Source organism: Rhinoderma darwinii, chromosome 1 (genome assembly GCF_050947455.1).
Source record: "Rhinoderma darwinii isolate aRhiDar2 chromosome 1, aRhiDar2.hap1, whole genome shotgun sequence".
Taxonomy (NCBI): domain Eukaryota; kingdom Metazoa; phylum Chordata; class Amphibia; order Anura; family Rhinodermatidae; genus Rhinoderma; species Rhinoderma darwinii.
Window position 1 is genome coordinate 592,892,347 of NC_134687.1, and position 19,316 is coordinate 592,911,662.

Sequence of the window (19,316 nt, forward strand, 5' to 3'; positions counted from 1 at the left end):
AGCCTATTATTCAGTATGATTGAAGACATTTGGGCTGCTTAAAACATACAATCACAAAATATTATGAGGGGAGCATAGTCACCAACAAAACCATCAATATCTAAATTACAAATCCCATCTTCCACTATGGACTTAACCCCATAAGCCATTTCAAGTAATATCGATGATATGAGGAACTAGAAAGTGTAAACTAATAATATTCGGTCACAAACTAGGAGCAAACTAGCACATCTTGAACAATATACATGATATATATATATATCTATCCATAGTGCTTTGAGGTCTGAAGAACAATTTCCATCAATGCATCCCTCCCCCCCAAACCAATGAGCATTAAACGAAATCCAAGATATAGATCCATGTAGTGTACTATGCTCTTGTCACAGTGATTCCTAGTATCCAATAACTGAAAACTGAAAAAGAGATCAGATGTAGGCAACTGAAATCAAAACCGACCCCTCAAGATATTATAATCCAGGGAATAGGCCATATCAACAGTTATATAAACTTCAAGGAGGATTAGAGTTTTGGCGACAAAAGTTGACTCGCTGTTCTCGAGGTGCAGGGTCACGATCTCCCGGAGTACACCATATCGGGTACAACGGAGGAGCTGGTAGTGGCGATTTAGATGGATTGGAAGAGTCCGGCATCGGTAGAATATTCAAGTCTCTCAAAAGATCTTCTCCCTCCTGCAGTGTAGAGAAACCATATTGGCGGTTATTATGCATAAAGAGGCGATATGGGAAGGCCCATCTATACGTAATGGCATGGTGTCTGAGGGACTGACGAACGGGACATAACGGTCTTCGTTTCTGTATGGTTTGTGGAGCCAAATATGTGAATTTGTATAGCAGTATTACAGGAAGTTTCCGTGCCTTTTCTATCACTTTCTCCTTAACAGAATAATAGTGGGGTTTCACTAGAATATCTCTAGGAAGTCCATCCCGCCTCATGGCCGTCAATGCTCTGTGAGCTCGGTCAATTTCCATATGAGATTCCGATATGTCTCAAGGTGGTGAACAGCAAACGAACCACTTGCAATATGTCCGTATGAGATTCAGGGACCCCTCTGATCCTAAAATAGTACCGTCGTGACCTATTTTTTCCAGGTCTTCAATCATGCCAGTCGCCATATCCAACTGACTTTGTAAATCCTCAATAAATCTCGTGTTCTGGTTCACCCGAATTGTCGTGGAAGTCAATTTTGTTTCAATGGCCTCCATATGGGCACCCACCTTAGGAAGATCATGGTGAACTGGTATTTTAGAGCAAATTTCACCCATCTGAGTTTGCATAGCCCTAGAAATGCATGAGAATAAGGCGTCTTCAGACAGGGCGGAAGTAATGGCCGACGGGAGTGGAGGATGTTGTACCTCGTGTGCGGACGGCAGTAGCTCTGGATCCATGTCCGGATTCGGGAAAATGTCATCCTGCCCTCTGATAGTGGCGGCGATGGCAAGCTCTGCTGCTTTCTAAGGAGTACAGGAAGCTCCTGCGAAAGTGCCAGTAAGACAGCCTGTGACAGCACCTCCGGCTGCTGCGGACCCATCATCCGTAAGTGTGGCGCCAAGGTAAGCATGTCGGCCACAGACCTCTGTACCTGGGATTGCTTACCCCGTCTGCCGCTCCCTCTGGCCATAGGTGTATGCCCGAGCATCAGTAATCTCCTCCAGAAATCTTCACAGCTCAATTATGTCTTTATCGCTAGTGTATAAGCCAAAATGCCCTCTCGAGGTGCGGAGCTTGGCTAGAGTACGTCCGCCATGTTCAGCTGCGCGCATGCGCCCCCGATGCTTACCTTCTTTGTTTCAAGGTGTTTATATGTATAAGGATTATTCATACGACTAGAAAGCCACAATCGCTACTGAATTATTTCTATGTTACAAAAAATCTGTTCTAGAATCTTGTCTCATAGGACCTAACTGATTGGGCTCTTCATTTATATTATTTACATAAGCAGCAGTGGTCACGAATGAGATTTGGAGCCATACACATATGGCCAGTGGTTGAACTTTCCCTTTGTGGCTGGCCTAAAAAAAAGCGATTTAATTGCTGTCCTGTGTTTTTTTTTGTATTTATATTTTCTTGTAGACCTCATGGGAGACCGTTGGGGGCAAAAAGAAGAGCATTGGAAAAGAAAGCTCTGAAAACAAAGAAAACAGGGAGAAGAGGGGAGACAGAGAAACTAGCCGTGGCCGTGGAACATCCAGCAGACGTGGTCGAGGTGGAAGCCGTGGTAGAGAGTGTACGCCGCCTGTTATCGTAATTTTGTACTGTAGGTCAGAACCGTACACTCGGGTTAATAAGGTTTCTCTCATGTAGTTAGAGCAGAAGAAAATGGAGTAGACAGTGGCCCTGGGGACAGACTCGCAGACCGTGGGAGACGTGGACGTGGAAGTGGAAGAGGTACAGTAGTCTTCCCTTTCTTTTTTTTTTTTTTGTCATTCTTCACTCTTTATTATGGGCAAAAAAGTAGGTAAGGAAGGTGTAATCTGCGATCATGCTTGTCGGTTTCAATTAATTGAATTTAGTTGAAATGCAGTTGGTTTCTCTTGGCAGAAGATTTAAAGGGGTTGTCTAAGCATGGGGCGATTTTTCATACTGATGACCTATCCCACAGTATAGGTGATCAGTGGGGGTCAGACACCCAGAACGTGCACCGATCAGCGGTTTCAGCTGTCTCCGGGCACTGGATGTTCTGCAGCGGTCGGTGCCGGAAGCAGATGACCCTGTACACTGAATAGCGGCAGAGATGCAGTAACCCAGCATGGCCGTTATAAAGTGAACGGAGCCATCTTCTTCTGGCACCAACCACTGCATAACATCCAGTGCCCGGAGGCATCTGATCGGTGTGGGGTCCTGGTGTCAGGTCAAGGTTTAATTTTGCAGTATTAAGTATCCCTCAATAAATTTGCCAACTACCTTTTCCTTACAGGATTTGGAGGGCGTGGACGAGGTAGGGGAGCAGGAAGATTTTCAGCACAGGGCATGGGGTAGGTTATTAAAACACACATGACATAAACATCTGACATTGTTCTTATTACATTACTGAGAGAGATTCTTTTCTGTTACAGGACATTTAATCCTGCAGACTACACAGAACACAGCACTAATGATGGCTTCGGTGTAAAACCAGAGGTGTGGGAGACCGGGCAGAGTGATGGAGATGAAGGGACTGGTAAGCGTTGTTTAATCTCACTGCTTTCTTTTCTGTTATCTTGTTGCCCTCAGAAACAATGAATTTGACAATTCTGTTTGTTAACAAAAATTAAAATCTTGCCTGTTGTCCCGTAAAATGTGAGATTTAGCAGGAGGTGACTACTACTGATGAGACGTTTAACTTTGTTGTAGTATTCCTCCTCCATTCTGTTTTGGAATTTGTTTTCTGAGGGGTTATAAAATACCATACAGTCTCCTTTTTATCCAAAAGTTATTTTCAGGCCTTGTATATGCCATGCATTACTTAGGAATTTCATTCACTGATTTTTACAAGGAGCATGGAGAAATTCTATTGAAGAGTGGACAGCAGAAGACTGGAATGAAGATGTGAGTTCTTTTATATTTTGCTATTGCTTTACAAATTGGGGGAGGGGCTGGCTTCTGTTTTTTTGTTTTGTTGGTTGTTTTTTTTTTTAGCACTTCGAGTTCTGGTTTCTTAGAATTAAAGCAAATCCACACTTTCAGAGTTTGTATAGGATTTATATATTGTGTTGATATCCTGAGTTATAGCCTGAGGAGTCCAGAGCTACAGTCACAATTTTGCAGGTGGCAGAGCTGAAATCTTTGAGCATGCGCTGCTTGGTAAGTGGCTGCTCAGTGCTTGCACCATTGGTTTCTTTCTGGGAAGTGTCGTGTGTTTTTTTTTTTTTTTTGTTTTTTTTTACACCAGGCATCTAATATAAGACTATCTAACTGTTCTTGTGCATGATAGGTGGTAAACTCTTAGGAGTGTCTGTCGACAAGCTTACTGTTTCCAACATCAGACACCAGAATTAGGACTGCAGCTATGGATTATAATACAGGCTGTAATCAAGGGTTAGGCCCTGTTTACATTTTTATTTTTTTTTTATTTTTTTTTTAGTAAGTCCGGAAAGCATCAACGTACATGCTAAATGTGTTTGTAGTGCTCCATTGTCAGATGGAGGGTAAGAGTACCCTGGCTGGTATACGTCAGTATGTACCATGAGTATGGAATAGCCTAGTAGGCTATTTATTTATTTTTTAAAAACCACAATATAGTATCATATGGGTGACGGGTGCCACTGTATGGCGTACGGCATGGGCGTTTCAATAAGTTGTTCTGTTTCACGATGTGTCTCCTAAATGAATGACATTATAGCCTATGGGTGACAGATGCCACTATTAGGCATTCGTCACAGCCTGCTTTTAACATATACATCGAATGCCTTTCCCTGCGTATGCGTCGGTTGTTGGCCAAAAACGTGATGTGAACGTTAGTCAAAGATAATTAACTATATATTTAGAAAGTGCCACTGTGTGTGTGTGTGTCTATGTATATCTATCTATATATCTATATATATATATATATATATATATATATATATATATATATATATCTCTCTAAGTGATCGATATAAGTAAGGCAGTTTTTGGTTTAAGTTTTGGTTTTTTTCTTCCCTGCAGCTTTCTGAAACAAAGGTCTTCACTGCATCTTCTGTGCCCACAGAAAACCACATTACGCCTGGGCAAAGGTATGTTACGTTTTATGATTATTTCCTCCTTGATCACTGGCAACGATGAGTATCTAGCTTCCCATTATATTCTTGTCATATTGGTTTTATTTTTTTTGTGTTCACGGTTTGACTTTTTTCTTTGTTCTCAGCATTGACCTGGTAGCCCTGCTCCAGAAACCGCAGCCAAATAATGAGACTGGTTCTGTAGGTTTCGAGTCTTCTCAGCAGCAGAACTTTGGGCAGGCACTGGTGTTCACAAATTCTCAGCACAGTTCTCAGATCACGTCTGCAGCCAGCAGTTCTAGTGCCATCAACAGCTTCACTCCACCGAGTCTGGTATATCACTTCCCGCTTCTTTAATCCCAGTTGTATGACCGTAGATAAATACCTTACGTAGTGTGAACTTTTTTTATTTATTTCTTTTAAATACCATTCACTGCAATGTCTGCAGTGAAAAAAACCAAAACGCAGCATTTATTAATTTTGCTGACTGTTTGAAGAACTGTGTAATTATATTTTCTTCTTCTGTATAGTCCTCTGTGCTTGGATCTGGTTTTGGTGAGATTGGATCTTCAAAACTGACAAATTCCGCTGGATCCCAGATACTGGAACAGCTAAAGAACCCAGGTCTCGGGCAATTCACAAGCCAAAACGCTCAGCAGAGTGGCAGTACCACGACCGCCGCTTCCTCATGGGATATAAAGCCTGTGCCGCAGCCCTCTGTCCTTACTCAGTTTGGTAAGCATAACCTCTTTACACCAGTGCAGCTGTATATTTATTTATGATTATCACAGCTGCAAAACACATATCCGCTTGTCAATCACAAACTACTTTTCCTACTGCATTCGGAACTCCTTACATTACCGGCTTTTTACAAATGACCGACAATTGATATCCTGGTCGTTTGCATGTAGCCTATGACTTGGCTGTGAGTAAGAGGATAAGAAGGCTCAAATAAACTTGTGCCCTGTTATAAAATCACAGAAAAAAAGGCCATGCTTACAGATACAAGGGCAGGTTCAATCACCAACTCCCAGCAGGCTGCAGACAAGCACAATGCTCCATGTGGCATTGTGCTTGTCTGCATCCTGATGGGAGCTGGTGATTGAGCCTGCCCTTGTATCCATAAGTATGGCTTTTGTTTCAGTTTTTTTTTCAAAGTAAATATATGTCCCTTTTTCTTTGGTTTGTGCCCTCTTCTAATCCTCCTTGTGAATACTTAGTTGGATTCAATACCTTACTGGTATGGTTTATATTACGTGACGGTAGTTCATCTCTTAAAGACAGCAGCTGTGGTAGTTTAGCTTTATCAAGCATTGCTTTCGTTTTGTACTGTTGGCAAGACCTGGTCCAGTCCTACAACTCTTCTCCATCATGACTGCTAAACTACAGTAAACCAATCCCTTCTGAGGAAGCCTCAAAGTGATAAAGGACCATAATATAATTCATTTTTCAAATACATACAATTAAGGAAATGAAAGATTTATGCTTTTTTACTACGCAGCTTAAAAGCTCTTTGGGCATTAATATACAAAGAACTAAAAACTGCGAGCTTTTTCAAAAAATGGAAACAGTTCTTGTTACAAATGTCTGACACAATGTCTCAATCTCTAGACTTAAAGCATTTAATTGCTGAGTTACAATCGGGAGCTTCTTTCACAACTCTGCAGGCTTCAGAGCTGACATCTCTCAGCATATCTTGTTTTATGTCAATTCAGAGCTTGCTCTAGTGATTTGCATTCTGGGAAATGTCATCTTTATCCTAGAATCTGTACGGTTATCTGATGTATGAAAAACCAGCTTACCTCTAAATCATAAGCTGCTGGGTGTATGGGGAGCAAAGAAGATTATTTTCTGTTTCCAATAACCACCACCAGAATTGTGAATGCAGCTCTGGAGTATACTACAGGTTGTAACTTCACATCAGTCCAACATAATTAATGGTGTTTTCAAATCAAGTGATTTGGGGCATTTTCGCAATGTATTATGTACAATGCAGTAACAGGAATAGACCTTGTAAACACAGGACTATTTTTATACTAAGTAGCATAGTGAACTGTTTACTGACTGTTATAGAGCCTCACATTATTTCCTGTGTCTGATTTTGTTATGACAAGCGTTTCTTGTACAGTGTTCAGGGTTCATCAAGCACTCTACACCAGTTTTGTGGAGTAGAAAAATCACAATTTGCACAAAAATATTGTGACTTTTCCATTTTGACACCACTTGTCGGCCACATCGGCACCAGAGGCTACAGTTGATTCTGCATCAGCGTTTGCAGGTAAGATGCTACATCGACTTACCTGCAAACGCTGATGCTGCTGCAGAATCAACTGTAGCCTCTGGTGCCGATGTGTCCTCGCTCGTCCGACACGATGCAGGACCTGGGGCAGGAAGTGAGTGACGACACAGCGTGATCTCTCGAGAACATGCTGTGTGTCTGCACTGCCAGAAGCTGGGCGTTCTGAAGAGAAGTGGATGATACTTCTCGTCAGAACGCCCAGCTAGTAAAAGAAGTAAAAACGCCCCGATGTACGCACATAATACACGCCCACTTGGACTTTTGCAAGCCTCATTTGCATAAATACAAAAATGGTCATAACTTGGCCAAAAATGCTCGTTTTTTAAAAATAAAAACGTTACTGTAATCTACATTGCAGCGCCGATCTGCTGCAATAGCAGATAGGGGTTGCAAAATCTGGTGACAGAGCCTCTTTAAATGTGCCCCTAGGTTCCCTCTTGCGGCACACCGCCACCATGATAAATGTACTTTAGCTTGAGGGTTTTCTCGGGCAACCAAAAGTTAATGTCTTTCACGCTACTTTGCAATGGTTTGGGAAGTAGAGGCAAGGCACTATTCCTTACGATCCATTCGTCCTGTAGACGGTAAAGGATTTCTAGTGCAACTAAAGCGTTGTCTAATGTTTATCCAGAGAGCCTCCCTTATGAAGCATGTGTTCTTGTATTTAAGTCATTGCAGGTGCAGAGTGGTGTTGCACGGCTTGTACCACCATCCAGTTTGTGCCCTGACACATAATCTTTTCTTAGTTCCTCCTTTAGGTGGTTTGATCTGTGTTCAATTGATTGGGGCTCCTATTAACCCTTTTATTCCCAAGGACGTATGTAATAAGTCCTGACTTTTTAATGTCGCGAGAATATAAGGGATAAATCTTAGATATCCTATTAACTCCAAAATCTTAATTTACAAATTATACCAGGATCAAAGCTCTAGGTGCAGTATTTGTGATGCATCGCTCGTTTAAATGTTACGTAGCCGGATGAAAAATGTTACTTCCTGGTTCTGTTTTGCTGTAAGGGAGGTGGAAGGGGGGTTCAGCTGCAAGTAACATAAGGAAGAAAGATCACAACCTGTTAAGGCCCTCTTACAGGGGCCAATGATTGGGCAAACGAGCATTCATATAAATGCTTTTTCCCGATCATTGCCCTGTGTAAACCATCAGGGCAACAATTAGCCATTAAATTAGCATTTGCTCGTTCATCGGCTTGATCTGCCTGTTTATGCGGCCCAAAAAAATGGTCACTATTCAGCAGCACATTTCCCTTTGTAAATGGATATGTGCTGCCGACATGATAAAATTGTATGGGGACGAACGATTGTAGAAACGATCGCTCGTCCCGATACTTAACCAATCATTGCAATAATATTTCCTTTAATGATTTTCATAACTGCTCTTCATCAAAGTTCCACAGTTCTTTCCTGCTATAATTTTTCATTCGATGAAATTACTGTCTAATTAAAATTAGTCTTAAGTAAATTTTCCATGTTAAACAGAGCATTTCTTCCTTTTCTATTTCAGACTTTAAATCGCAGCCAGAGCCCTCGCCCGTGCTAAGTCAACTTGCACAGCGGCAGCAGCATCATATACAGTCTGTCACGGTGCCCCCTCCTGGTCTGGAGACCTTCTCACAGGTCAAACTGCGGGAGACGTCTCCTGTAGACAACTCCACCAACGTCAGCAAAATGATTCAGCTCCCTAACCTGTCCATGGACTCCCAGGCAATATCTGCTCAACAGACCCAGCAGCAGAAACACATAAAACCACCGAAACGGAGGATACCACCCACTTCAAAGGTCAGCATCCTGAAGAACAGTCCTTTTTATTCTGCAAGCTACAATTCATTGGTCAGTGCATGGTTTGTGTTTTTTTTTTTTTCTTAATCCCTTTAATTTTTATGGAAATATTGCTAAAATAACAGCCATCAATATTTTATAGTTCTGTCCGTTTTGCCGGGTTCGCTTGTCTGGTACTTTATCAACCTCTGTTACGATCTATCAGAGCACAATGATGTTCATCTTTTCAAGCACATATCTGAATTCTGTGTGGAGAACAAAAACTGAGTGATCTGGTTGATTTAATCATAGGATTATTTTATACTATGTATTTTGTTGGATTTAGCCTGGCTAATAAATATAAGCAGCCATAGAGGATCCTTTGCTCCAGCTTTTGCAGTACTCTGTTTTCTGTTGCACAGAGATTTCGGACTCATTTGAAATCTATGTGGAAAATTAGGGCGTTTGCATAATAAGGCCACATTTAGCAAATGTAAAGGGATATTCTTATCTTGGTTAAGTCCACTGCTACTAATGCCATAGGACAACTTAGCCAAGGTTTTCTTTTGTATTTGTGGTTCAATGAAAAATGGTCTGTAATTTTCATATACAAGCCATAGCTATGAGATGGATGTTCCTTCGCAGGTTTGTGCTCATTGTAACTGGGTCATAGATCAACACTAACCTCACATCTGAAAGTAAAAGGACATTGCAGTTTTTCTATACCCTTAATCCTATCCCGTCGGTCTTCTAAAATTTGTCTTGTGGTGAAGTGTCCAGGAGATTGGCATCCTGGTTGCGCGGTGTTCTAAGTGCTTTTGCTACAACTCCGTTTCCAGCATCTTTGCCCTCACACGTGCCAACTTTTATTTTACAACAGACAATACTTACTACATTATAAACTAAAGTGGTGAGGAGAAAATAAATCATTTTTAAAGATCTACTGTAAGCAAATGATCTTGAGGATTGAATTCCTTTGCTGTAGCTACAAATGGTGCTACCTGTTACCCTCAAGATTAATATGTGCAAACTTGTTGTTTCCCCCTCAGATTCCCTCTTCTGCAGTAGAGATGCCAGGATCAGCCGACGTCACAGGATTAAATGTTCAGTTTGGAGCCCTGGAGTTCGGATCGGAACCCTCTTTGCCTGAGTTTGGCTCAAACACGAGTCCTGATAATACAAGTCAGACACCAAACAACTTGTATTCAAAAACCATAATGTGAGCAATGTTTGCCATTGTCCTTCATTATTCTAAATACTAAAAGCAAATGGTTGCTTTGCATTAAGGGTTCACTTTTATACATTTTAGGCCCTATTCACATCGCGCTTGTGCTATCCGCCGAGCGTATGCGTTTTTTTTATAATAACGTGGACCATTAAACGTATACGAACATGTACCGTTTTCGGTTTACACGTGTTTTTTTTTGTTTTTTTTATTATATACTGTGTACGTTTAGCATGTACTCATACGACGGTATAAGTTTGTCCGTTTTTTTACCTTAAAAAAAAAAGTCTGCTTTTTATTAAGTGAACACTAATAGAAAATAACTGATTTACTGTATGTAAATGGATACAAACACATAGCATTACGTTTGCATATGTTGTCCATTGAGATCAATGCTAAAAAAAGTTACGCCGAGTATACGTTTTTAAGGCAGAATAGCGTAGCAGACCGCTTTTCAGTACTTTCAAAAAACAGTATCCCAACATAAACAATGACAAACATAGACCAAACGGCTGCTATTTTGGTCTGTTTGACCCATTATAGTCCCTGTATATTCGAGCTATACGTTTTTAATTTTTTTTTAAACTCGTTTTATTGAAAGTAAAACAGTCAATTGTATATAAACATCAGAATAAGATGGATCATATAATCCAGAAGACAATAAGACTTTTAGTCTCTCAGATATGTATACAATAAGAAGCAATGCAAAACACACCAAATTCACTCCATACATACAGTTGTGCAGAATAAAAATAAATGTATCGGTTATTTGAGCAGAAAGATGAGAGAATGACTCTTGTAACCCACACGCAGGCATGTGGTGAGCTACCCATGAGTATTTACGTCCAACAATTATGCTTTAATCAAGCCAAATCATAGCTTTTGTCAAAGAATCACTTCAGTGAGTGAGATTCGAGGAGAACCAACCACCCCAAATTAAAGTGAGTTTAGCAGGACAACCACGATTCTTATAAAAATTTTCTCATACGGAAGGATATCATTTATCACGTTACGCCACTGGGTGATCGTGTGGGTTCTATTAGCCATTCAACTTATAGCCACCGCCTTCCTAGTCATGAAGAGTGACTCCCCAAGAAAGTCTCTCATGCGCCGACCACCCTTCCTCCATCAACACCAGCGCAAACTATTCCGGCTTGAGTTGAACCTCTTTGCCCATCACTTCGGCCAGTAAAGATACCACTTCATTCCAGAAGGCAGAGATCCACTGACCTTGCCATATGAGATGTATAAAGTCTGCGCTATCCTCACCACATCTATGAAAACTAGAGGAATCCGTCCTTCCCATATGTCTTAATCTGATCGGCGTTAAGTAACATTGATATATTATATATAATCGCACCAATTTATTGTCAACAGCTGGAGAGACTAACAAATGGGATCTCTGAGCCTCCCTCCAATCCTCATCAGACAATGAGGGAATTAAGTCCACCCATTTACTTTCTGCCAAAATGGGATCTAGCCGCATTTTGGCATCCATCAAATGAGTAGATTTTTTTACATACCCTTTTGACTTTTGAGTGCCTAAAATTGTCACTAGAGGACAACTGGATAACATTGTGTAGGCTGGCGGAAACTGGTCAGTAGGGCTATCCACCACAGCCATAGCAGCGGCTGATGTTTGTATAGATGAGCTTCCGCCAGCGTCATCTTGGTTCACCACGTGGGCATAAGTTTTGAGTTTTCCGCCGCTTCTGTTGCTTTATTTGGTCCCATCCTTCTCTTGGGAGAATTCCTTCCCTTTTTACGCAGTTTGTATGGAATTGTGGCAGGATTTACAGCCTCCGGATGTGTTTAAAATCATATACGCCCGGCGGATAGCACAAACGCGATGTGAATGGGCCCTTGCATCTGACATGTTGAAATGGTTTTTATGGATTGGGACCAAATAGCTTGCACCACTGATTATAAGAATGGAGAGGCCTGAGACAGTCTTCAGATTTTTGTATGTGGGTTGTCCTATTCGAACTAAAATGAAGGCCAAATTATTTTAAAGGGACACTTTGGACACAACTTAAGTTTCCCATGTGTACCATTATGATTTTCCATGTGTCAGTGTCTCAGCAGTTATTTTTCTTGCTGCTTCTATCTCTGTACATCAGACTGGGATCGTTGCTTACCAGCAGTGTGAATCTGGCTCGGTTAGTGTATGTTCACACGGCCATTTTTCGGACCGTAAACGGCCAAAACGCCCGAGAAAACGGAAGCAGACCGCCTCCAAACATCTGCCCATTGATTTCAATGGGAAAAACTGCGTTCTGTTCTGACGGGCTGTTTTTTTTGTTTTTTTTATGCGGCCATTTCGAAAAACGGCCGCGTAAAAAAACGACCGCGAAAAAGAAGTGCAGGTCAAGTCTTGGGACCTTTTTGGAGCTATTTGTCATAGACTCTATTGAAAACCGCTCCAAAAACGGCCGTGAAAAACGCTGCGAAAATCGCGAGTGGCTTAAAAAACTTCTGAAAATCAGGAGCTCTTTTCCCCTGAAAACCGCTCCGTATTTTCAGACGTTTTTAGTCTAGTGTGTGAACATACCCTAACACACTTTTTCTGCTTCAGTCTATGGAGATCTGTCACCCATCACCGGTTTCAGCGGTTCCTGTACCACACTAGTTTTCCACAGGGGGGACAGGAACTTCTATCAATAGCCACCACTGATACTTAGACTGGTTCCTGTCACACAGGTATAATGTAGAAGAATATAGTGCAGCCTCCCTGTCTGCATACTTATGGTTTCTAAGCTTATTTGGAAAATACAGAGCGATATATAATTTGTGTCCCCCAGCATGCAGAAATATTATGGCCTTTATCTGGTCATGTGATGCAGTGCTGATGCATCTTGGAATTGATTGCAAAGCAAAGAGGAAGAGAAAGCTGGGGAAATCTTAAAATCAAGATAGTGTCTTTTCTAAGCACAGAAAAGGCAGCGGTGAAAAAAGTAAGCACAGTATAAATAAAGTGTACAGTGGTATACAGTCAGGTGGGGGGTGCAAGGATGGAAAGTTTTTAATACTGGAGGTATTCTTTAGTGAGGCAACAGACAGTGGTTCCAGTACCTAGGGGCCCTAGTAGTGAGCTGTCTGATAAGCCTGGCTTAAATAAAGGCTCACTCTATAATTTGTATTGAACTGGCTTAGTCAGAGCAAATAGATTATATAAAGTTGTCGTCACTGTATGTAACACTCTTCTGTTCTGTGTTTCTCTTGCTAGTGACTCCCTGAATACCTCTTTGCCAATATCAAGTACGGTTCAGGAGCCAAGCTACACCTCGCCAGTAATCGCCACTTCCAGCCACAGCAACTCTACACAGAGCACCAGTCCAGTCACCATCTCCTCTTCCTCCTCTTATGACCAGACGTCTGTGCACAACAGAATAGGATACCAAAGCTCCATGTCAGCCTCTGAGGTGGTACCTGTCACTGTAAGCTCCTTATTCAAACTGTAGACTATATGTTTAGAGAAATTAATCCCTGTTGAACCTTGACACCAAACAGATATTGTAATGTTTAAATAGAACATGAAAGACAAATGTTAGAGAATCTGTCACAGAGCGAACACCCACCACCTCTTGTTTACAGGCGTTCTGCTGTAATTCGAAAACTTGGTGGGAGAATGGAATTATAGTAACGTTAAATGTTCACACCTTTTCAACAAACTTTGCATAAATCAATGCCACCTGGAATTAGAATGGATTTTATATAATGGGCCTGACAAAATAGTAAATTTTTACAGTGCAATGAACAAATCCCTTTTATTTTTTTTGAGTGCAAATGAAACCCGTAAATGTCTGGTCAAATAAATTGCCGTAATTTCAGAAGTCACATAATTAGTTGAGTAAGGGTCCCCCTGTGTACAATCATAGGGTCACATGTTTTCCGTATAAATACCCCTGTTCTGAAAGGCCCCAGAGTCTGTAACCCCACTAAGCAAGCAACATGAAGACCAAGTGACTCCAAACAGGTCAGAGAGATAGTTGTGGAGAAGTATATATTGGGGTTGGGTTCTAAGAAAATAATAATATCCCAAACTTTGCGCATCCCACAGAGCACCAATAAATCCATTATAACAAAATGAGAAGAATATGGCACAACTACAAGCCTGACCAGTGCAGGACACCCACCAAAGCAAAACATTTGTCTGCCAGGGATTTGAGACTGCGACGGAGGTTCACCTTCCAGCGGGACACTGACACTAAGCATACTGCTAAAGCTACACCGGAGTGGTATAAGGGGAAACCTGTAAATGTCTTGGAATGTGCTAGTCAAAGTTCAGACCTCCAATCCAATTGAGAATCTGTGGCGTGACTTGAACTTTTTTAGTTTTGCATGGAAGAATGGGCAAAAATCTCATTGTCTAGATGTGCATAGCTAATGGAGACATACCCCGAGGGATTTGTATTTGCAGCAAAGGGTGCTCCACAAAAGTATTTTCACATTATAGTTCTGTGTTTTTCGTCTTAATTGTGTCACAGTAAAAGATATATTGCACCTTTTCAAGGCGCTGTAGTACAATCAAATAAAAGAAACTTTGTAATATATCTAATTTGAGGAAAATAAATTTTTCTCCACTTATCCGGGCACTTCTTCCCCTGCCTCCTGCACAGATTATTTACTCTCCATTCAATGCTAAAATCAGCCTTGAGAAACAGTCGGACTATTCGCACATCATGTTACATATCTATGGAGAGGGAGAATAGAGAGAGAGGCAAAGGCACACAGGAGCTGCTGCCAATTCCAGTAGTGTTCTATCTCACCCCAGTGCTTTATTCAACCACGCTGCTCAGTACTGCTGCATAATGTCCTCCATGCTGCTGCTGTTTCTGAGGGTGCGTTACAGAGAGAGGAGAGCAGGATGATCTCTGTGTGCTGTGTATGGGAGACATAATGGCAGTTTGGGACCACCCACTAGCTCAGGGTAAACTATAAAGTAGAGCGAGAACCTGCAGAGGCGAAAAATGAGAAATTTTGTTAAAAATAAATGCCATATGCAAGTCATACAATGGCCAGAAGTGTTGTTCCTTATGTACAAACACGACAACTTAGGGTATGTTCACACGCCGTGACCAAAAACGTCTGAAAATACGGAGCGGTTTTCAGGCGAAAACAGCTCCTGATTTTCAGATGTTTTTTACGGACGTTTTTGGTGCTGTTTTTCAATGATCAATGAAAAACGCCTCCAAAAAGTCCCAAGAAGTGTCCTGCACTTTTGAAGAACGGTCATTTTTTTTATGCACCCTATTTTGACAGTGACGCGTAAAATAAAGGCTCGTGGGAACAGAACATCGTAAAACCCATTGAAAGTAATGGGCAGATGTTTGTAGGCGTTTTTTCAGGTGTAATTCGAGGCGTAAAACGTCCGAATTACACCTGAAAACACTGAGTGTGAACATACCCTTATACTGAAAGGTTAGGAAAGCTTTTAAGATCCTTCATCCTAGTTCACCAACCCCTATAAATTAATAGAGACTTGTGAATTTTGGCTCTGGTCTTTGTATTGAGCTTTTATTCTTTTTCTTGCTTCTAGAACGGACACAATGGAATTCGGGCACAAGTGTCTTTGAATAGTAAGTACAGTTTTTGTGACCATTATAGGGTTTTGGTTTGCTCCTGACCGCACCAGTAAAGTGAAGCTGGGTCATTGAGAAGTCTTATTCATAAATTCATCCTGCAGCCCCCATATGTATCCTAGCTCTCAACAAGAGTTTGCCCCTGCTGTGAGGGCAGCGCTACTCAACAAGACGATGATGGTTTCATCCAAGCACATATCCTAATTCATTGTGCGGACTACAACTTGCTGAGTCTTGTGCTGTTCCCAGACTGACGTCATTATTTCTTAATCCTTAGCAAACGGACTAGAACTCTATTATATAATCATCTTCTGCACACCGCTGGCACATATCATTGGAGATGCTGGCAAGTTCTTAATGTCTAATTCGTTTTTTCCCTGTACTCTGAACAGGTTCCAGAATTGAGACTATAAGCAAGAGTCTGATTTTGTTCCTTCTGAATATATACCCTCTGGACCCCACAGTTGAAATGGGTTTTAAATTTTTAGCAAATACATCTCAAATCTTCAGTTTTCTGATACACTGTTTGCCGAGGACTTGCACTATGACTGTAGGGGGAGGGTGTTCGTGTTTTACATGTCGATCAATGTTCTTTTCATGTGTCTAGCTGACCACACAGCTTTTATAGATCAACCTGGAGAAAAGGGTCTGGATGCAAAAGTCTGGGTTGTTGTAGATCCGCTATCTGACATCGCCGCTGACAAATCAGCGGGAAATCTGATCAGTCACATCCCCCACCACTATTACTGTTTTTCTTTAGTAAGAAGCATCTACTTTACATTAGGTCAATATTCCCTTCCTCCACGTTGTTGTCGTACTGTATCAGTCTACACATATATATATATATATATATATATATATATATATATATATATATATATATACACATACACACACACACACACACGTTACCATAGCAGACGACTGGCACATGTCCACCATATGATCATGTGACTTTTTTTTTTTTTTTTTAATGGCTGCCGGCAAACCGACCACTTAAGAATATTCAGTACATATCCTAATCGGGTGAGGTAAAAAAATAAACCGTCAGACAAAAGAGGACCCTGCCTGGCTGTGTTGCCTATCGTGCATATTCAGCGTTCTGTTTCTGTACCACCTCCTGTTGACCTTGGCATCATTAATGTGTTTATAGTGAGGAGGTGCTATATGTAATGGAAAGGTCAACAATGTTTTTATTCCTGGCTCCAAGAGATGCAGGATTCCTTAGGAAGGGGCTCCTCTTTGGGTGTGTGTTTTTTTTTTTGTTTTTTTTTTTAATTATACACGGTCTCCCTTTTAAAAACGTGATGTGTTTTGTGTATCCTCTCGTTACAGCTACTTCCTCTGTACCATCCGTGAAGTCCGAGAACTCGCAGAGCCTGTCTTCTGTAGGGTCTCTGTCCAGTCCGCCCTCCACCGCCTCCTCTCTCCTTCCAGCAGTGTCTCAGCAGCACATTTCCGCTGTGTCACTCTCCAGCTTACCGCAGCCCAGCGACTTGTCAAGCAGCTCTTTATCCCAACTAAACAGGTACAAAACCATGAAGCTGGTCTTACAGTAAGAGCAAGAGACCGGGATGGTAAACCAAGCACATATCTGACTTTGTGTGTTGAGATCTTTTTTGCTGAGTCTATTCTTGCACAGACTATTCACATGTCACTTTTTGCTGCTTCAAATTATCATTCTTATACAGTGTCTAATTATTATCATCCTAGCACTTTGTCCGGGCACCAGAACAGCCTTCCTGCAGTGTCTGTATTGTCCTCCGCAGTTTCTCATGCTGTAAGTTATTTTATTTAATATTATGTGGCTTTTAAAGCTAGGAAATAGGATTCCAGGAGCCTAAAACTTTTTTTAATATATAGCATACGGGTGTGGAAAACTCTGTATCCCTCCAGCCCAGCACAACCTACTCTACGGCCCAAACATCGGCGACGAACACCACCTCTTCTGTCGTCAGCCTGGCCAGCAGTATGAACACTACAAACAGTTTGGGTTTGAGCGTTCCCAGTGTTGGGGTGCCAGCAGCTACCACACGATCTGTTCCGCTGGTGTCTTCAGGTAAGAGGCTATAGACATGAACCATAGTTATTGTCTTTTAGAGTGTTCGATAAATCTGACCTCTTAGTTTCGGTAAGTTTTACAGCCGACACTGTCTTCATGACACCCTGCTTGCCGCCACAATGTTGCTTTGGCAGAGTAGCTCATATAGCTGCCTTGTTAAAGGGCAGGCCAGATGATCCCTACTGTCTTAGGATTGAGATCTGTCATGGTTAGATCAGGTTCTGCATACAGCTTGTTTGCAAAATGTTTGTTTTGTGGTGGATGGCTCACGTGATTATGACCCAGCTATATATAATTTTGTTCACACACACCATATCTTTGGCTCAGCCTTCCCACAGTTGCTATGCACCTTATGTGAGGACTGGCACAAGCCCTGATTGGCTGGAAAGTATGTGTGGTACCATTACCTGTATGGGCATAAAGATTATAGACATAGAGATGATGCTCATTAAAATAGCTTGGAGATGTTTGGGCATTCTAGAAGGGTCAGGAGATATTCTGTTTCAAGTGCTTGATGTGGAGAGATTTCATAAAACAAAACATTACAGTCGGCTACTGTTGCAATAGATGCTCATAATTTATTTTTTCTTTCCCAGGAAAAGCACCCCCCAATCTGCCGCAGGGTGTCCCCCCTTTGTTACACAATCAGTACATAGTAGGACCTGGAGGTCTCCTGCCTGCGTACCCAGTAAGCCCAGTCGTTGTGTGTCAGGATATGAAAGCATTGGATGTAGAGTTCACTTTTGTGGCTTGTCATGTAATTGATCCTGTATGTGTGTTTTTTGGTTTTCTTTTGTTCCCTCTGCTTAATTTACAAATACTATGTGTAAGGCTGTGTTCACATCTATGTCGGGGGCTTAGTTAGGAGTCTCCGTCGCAGATCCGGTCAAAAATACCTGACAAAATAGCGCAGCATGCAGCGCTGTCTTGTCTGGGGAAAATGACGGACATTATGACAAACCCGACGGAACCCATTAAAGTCAATGGGTTCCGTTGGTGTCTGTCATGCAGCAGATCCGGCGCTTCCAGTATGTTGGTTCTGTTCCTATGACTGAGCAGAACAACGGAAACACCGAACGCAGATGTGAAGGAGCCCTAAAAGGATTCATAAGGTAAAATATGTGCGTGTATGATCATGGTTGAATAAGGCTCAGGAGATATGCAGCGGTTTTCTTATTTGGGTTTGTGTTAACTGACACATCTTCCCTATTATTTCTCCTAATTCGTTTATAATCCTGTTTTTTGTTACTTTTAAGCAGATATATGGATATGATGATCTCCAAATGCTTCAATCCAGATTACCAATGGTGAGTAGTGTTCAGTATCATGACTGTAAAGTGCATCATACTCAAGTTCCTCCTTTTGAAGACCAGAGTAGGAAGTTCACTACTGAGCACAGGGCCGTTTTAACATGTTTTTGTGCATTCAGTGCAAAAATTTTGAGTGAGGCCCACCTCCTGAGCAGACTGGAGTGAGGGTTAAAGGGTTTATATAAAAAGAAAGCGCAGCAAAAAATTTAATACTAAACTCTCCTATGTCTCTGCAGACCAACACTGCTGCTTCGACTTTACCCCGGTCTTTGTTTACAAGCAGCCAGCACGTGATTGCTGCAGCTAATCAGTGGTCACGTGCTGCACTGCATGCATCCGGTCCCCCCAATCGGCACGGGTGATGACACTTT

At 41.7% G+C, this 19,316-nt stretch overlaps 1 protein-coding gene and 2 non-coding genes across 17 annotated transcripts in view; all 3 read left to right on the forward strand.

Moving 5' to 3' along the window:
* UBAP2 (ubiquitin associated protein 2) overlaps positions 1-19,316 on the forward strand; it is a 71,859-nt gene that overhangs the window by 44,038 nt on the left and 8,505 nt on the right. For 6 of the 15 annotated variants that reach the window (XM_075840237.1, XM_075840229.1, XM_075840285.1 and 3 more), the window contains exons 5-21: positions 2,092-2,245; positions 2,323-2,406; positions 2,936-2,993; positions 3,075-3,178; positions 3,494-3,546; positions 4,645-4,712; positions 4,844-5,030; positions 5,228-5,432; positions 8,513-8,838; positions 9,816-9,985; positions 13,218-13,428; positions 15,531-15,570; positions 16,909-17,101; positions 17,287-17,353; positions 17,437-17,632; positions 18,232-18,323; positions 18,892-18,942. In XM_075840237.1, the coding sequence (XP_075696352.1) occupies positions 2,092-2,245; positions 2,323-2,406; positions 2,936-2,993; positions 3,075-3,178; positions 3,494-3,546; positions 4,645-4,712; positions 4,844-5,030; positions 5,228-5,432; positions 8,513-8,838; positions 9,816-9,985; positions 13,218-13,428; positions 15,531-15,570; positions 16,909-17,101; positions 17,287-17,353; positions 17,437-17,632; positions 18,232-18,323; positions 18,892-18,942 (2,259 nt within the window). The remainder of the gene's footprint in view (positions 1-2,091; positions 2,246-2,322; positions 2,407-2,935; positions 2,994-3,074; positions 3,179-3,493; positions 3,547-4,644; positions 4,713-4,843; positions 5,031-5,227; positions 5,433-8,512; positions 8,839-9,815; positions 9,986-13,217; positions 13,429-15,530; positions 15,571-16,908; positions 17,102-17,286; positions 17,354-17,436; positions 17,633-18,231; positions 18,324-18,891; positions 18,943-19,316) is intronic. The other 9 variants (XM_075840267.1, XM_075840303.1, XM_075840321.1 and 6 more) reach the window with 7 other exon arrangements.
* LOC142722969 (small nucleolar RNA SNORD121A) lies at positions 8,987-9,065 on the forward strand. Its single transcript, XR_012875231.1, has one exon. It is a non-coding gene; the product is annotated as a small nucleolar RNA SNORD121A (small nucleolar RNA).
* LOC142722980 (small nucleolar RNA SNORD121A) lies at positions 15,738-15,815 on the forward strand. The gene has a single exon (XR_012875239.1). It is a non-coding gene; the product is annotated as a small nucleolar RNA SNORD121A (small nucleolar RNA).